A 1683-nucleotide genomic window follows, 5' to 3' on the forward strand; every position below is an offset into this window, starting at 1 on the left:
CCAAGTCAAGCCTGAAGTCTCAAGCTGATTGTTGAAAAAGGCTAGTTGAAGAAAGCCAATGGTATTATTGACAGCTTAGCTGCCTAAATCCAGACCTAAAAAAGAGCATCTTGCATGGTTTTAGTAGACACTAGCAAAAGCTGATGGTCAAATAAAAAGTGCAATGTAGTTTCAAGAGAAGCTTTTAGTGACAGAAAGATTTGTCTTATTTGCCGTTGTAACTACAGTCTTAATGACAGATCCACACAGTTCAAACTAGTGACAGGGCTGAGACTTCATATAGAACGGGAACACAGATAGGAACACAGCAAATATGCCCAGGTTCCGCAAGTTAAATAGAGCTACTGAGATTTATATTTGGGAAAGCAAATACAATGGCCATGACTGGGTACCAGAGGAAATGGCTGTTTTATGTATTGACGCATGTATATCTGAAATATGAGATTATTAACAAAGTGATTTACAGTCAAAATAATATTCATTATAGTTTCAAGAATCTGCAACAAAGGCACAAATTTTAGAACTTGCAAAAAGATAGGAATCGACCAATATATTTTTTTAAAGCCTCTTTCATCTTTTGATTTCTCAGGCTATAGATGAAAGGGTTCAGCATGGGGGTGATAATGGTGTACACCACAGTCAGTGACTTGTCCTTCTCCAGTGAGTAGCTGGAGCTAGGCCGAAAATAGATGAAAGTAATTGTCCCATAGTACAAGGTGACCACAATGAGATGGGAAGAGCAGGTGCTGAAGGCCTTACTCCTGCCCTCTCGCGTGCGGATTCTTAGTACAGTCAAGATGATGCGGGTGTACGAGATTACAATAGAGGAAACAGAGAAGAGTATAATCATCAGGGCCTCTGTGAAAAGCAAGAGCTCATTTATGCTTGTGTCTGAGCATGAGAGCTTCAGCAGAGGTGGGAGGTCGCAGAAAAAACTCTGGATCAGATTGGAAGCACAAAATGATAGCTTGGAAGTCAAAATGCTGTGCAGCAAAGAATGTAGAAGCCCTACTACCCAGGAACCCGCCAGGAGCCCCATGCAGAACTTCTTCTCCATCACCATGAAGTAATGCAAAGGCTTGCAGATGGCAACATACCGGTCATAGGCCATTGCCCCAAGTAGGAGGAAGTTAGCATTCCCTATAACAATAAAGAAGAACAACTGTGTAATACAACTTGAGAAGGAGATGGTCTTGCTCTGTGAGAGGATGTTGACCAGCAGCTGGGGCACTATGGTTGTTGTCATGCAGATGTCCACCAGCGACAGGTTCCAGATGAAGAAGTACATGGGTGTATGAAGCTGAGGGTCAGCAGCAATAGTAGCCATGATGGTGCTGTTGCTTATCAGTGCCACTGAGTACATTATAAAGAACAGTGAAAAGAGAGTTGTCTGTTGAGCTGGATTGTCTGATAGACCCAGTAGGATAAAATTCATCACACTTGTCTGGTTCTTAATTTCCATTTTTTACCACCTATCTGCAAGGTAAAAACTGAACAGGTACCTTAAAGCAACATAATAAAGAGCTATAAACATTGAAAGATAATCTATATGTATACACACTCACACACAAACACACACACACAGACACACACACACAAAGGAGAGCTGTACCACTATGTGAAGATTAAACATAGCCACAGAGTAACAGGAAAATATCTTTCTTGGGGCTGGGGAACAGAAGT

The 1683-nt window shown here is 41.5% G+C and overlaps 1 protein-coding gene across 1 annotated transcript; it reads right to left on the reverse strand.

Moving 5' to 3' along the window:
- Positions 1-517: 517 nt before the first annotated feature.
- LOC147684469 (olfactory receptor 1L6-like) lies at positions 518-1462 on the reverse strand. The gene has a single exon (XM_086939640.1). The coding sequence runs from the start codon at positions 1460-1462 to the stop codon at positions 518-520; it is 945 nt and encodes a 314-aa protein (XP_086795766.1).
- Between the last annotated feature and the right edge of the window lie 221 nt (positions 1463-1683).

Source organism: Lissotriton vulgaris, chromosome 10 (assembly GCF_964263255.1).
Source record: "Lissotriton vulgaris chromosome 10, aLisVul1.2, whole genome shotgun sequence".
NCBI lineage: Eukaryota > Metazoa > Chordata > Amphibia > Caudata > Salamandridae > Lissotriton > Lissotriton vulgaris.

Excerpts from the sequence above, each read along its gene's own strand:
- LOC147684469 (XM_086939640.1), bottom strand. The coding sequence starts at position 1,462 with ATGGAAATTAAGAACCAGACAAGTGTGATGAATTTTATCCTACTGGGT.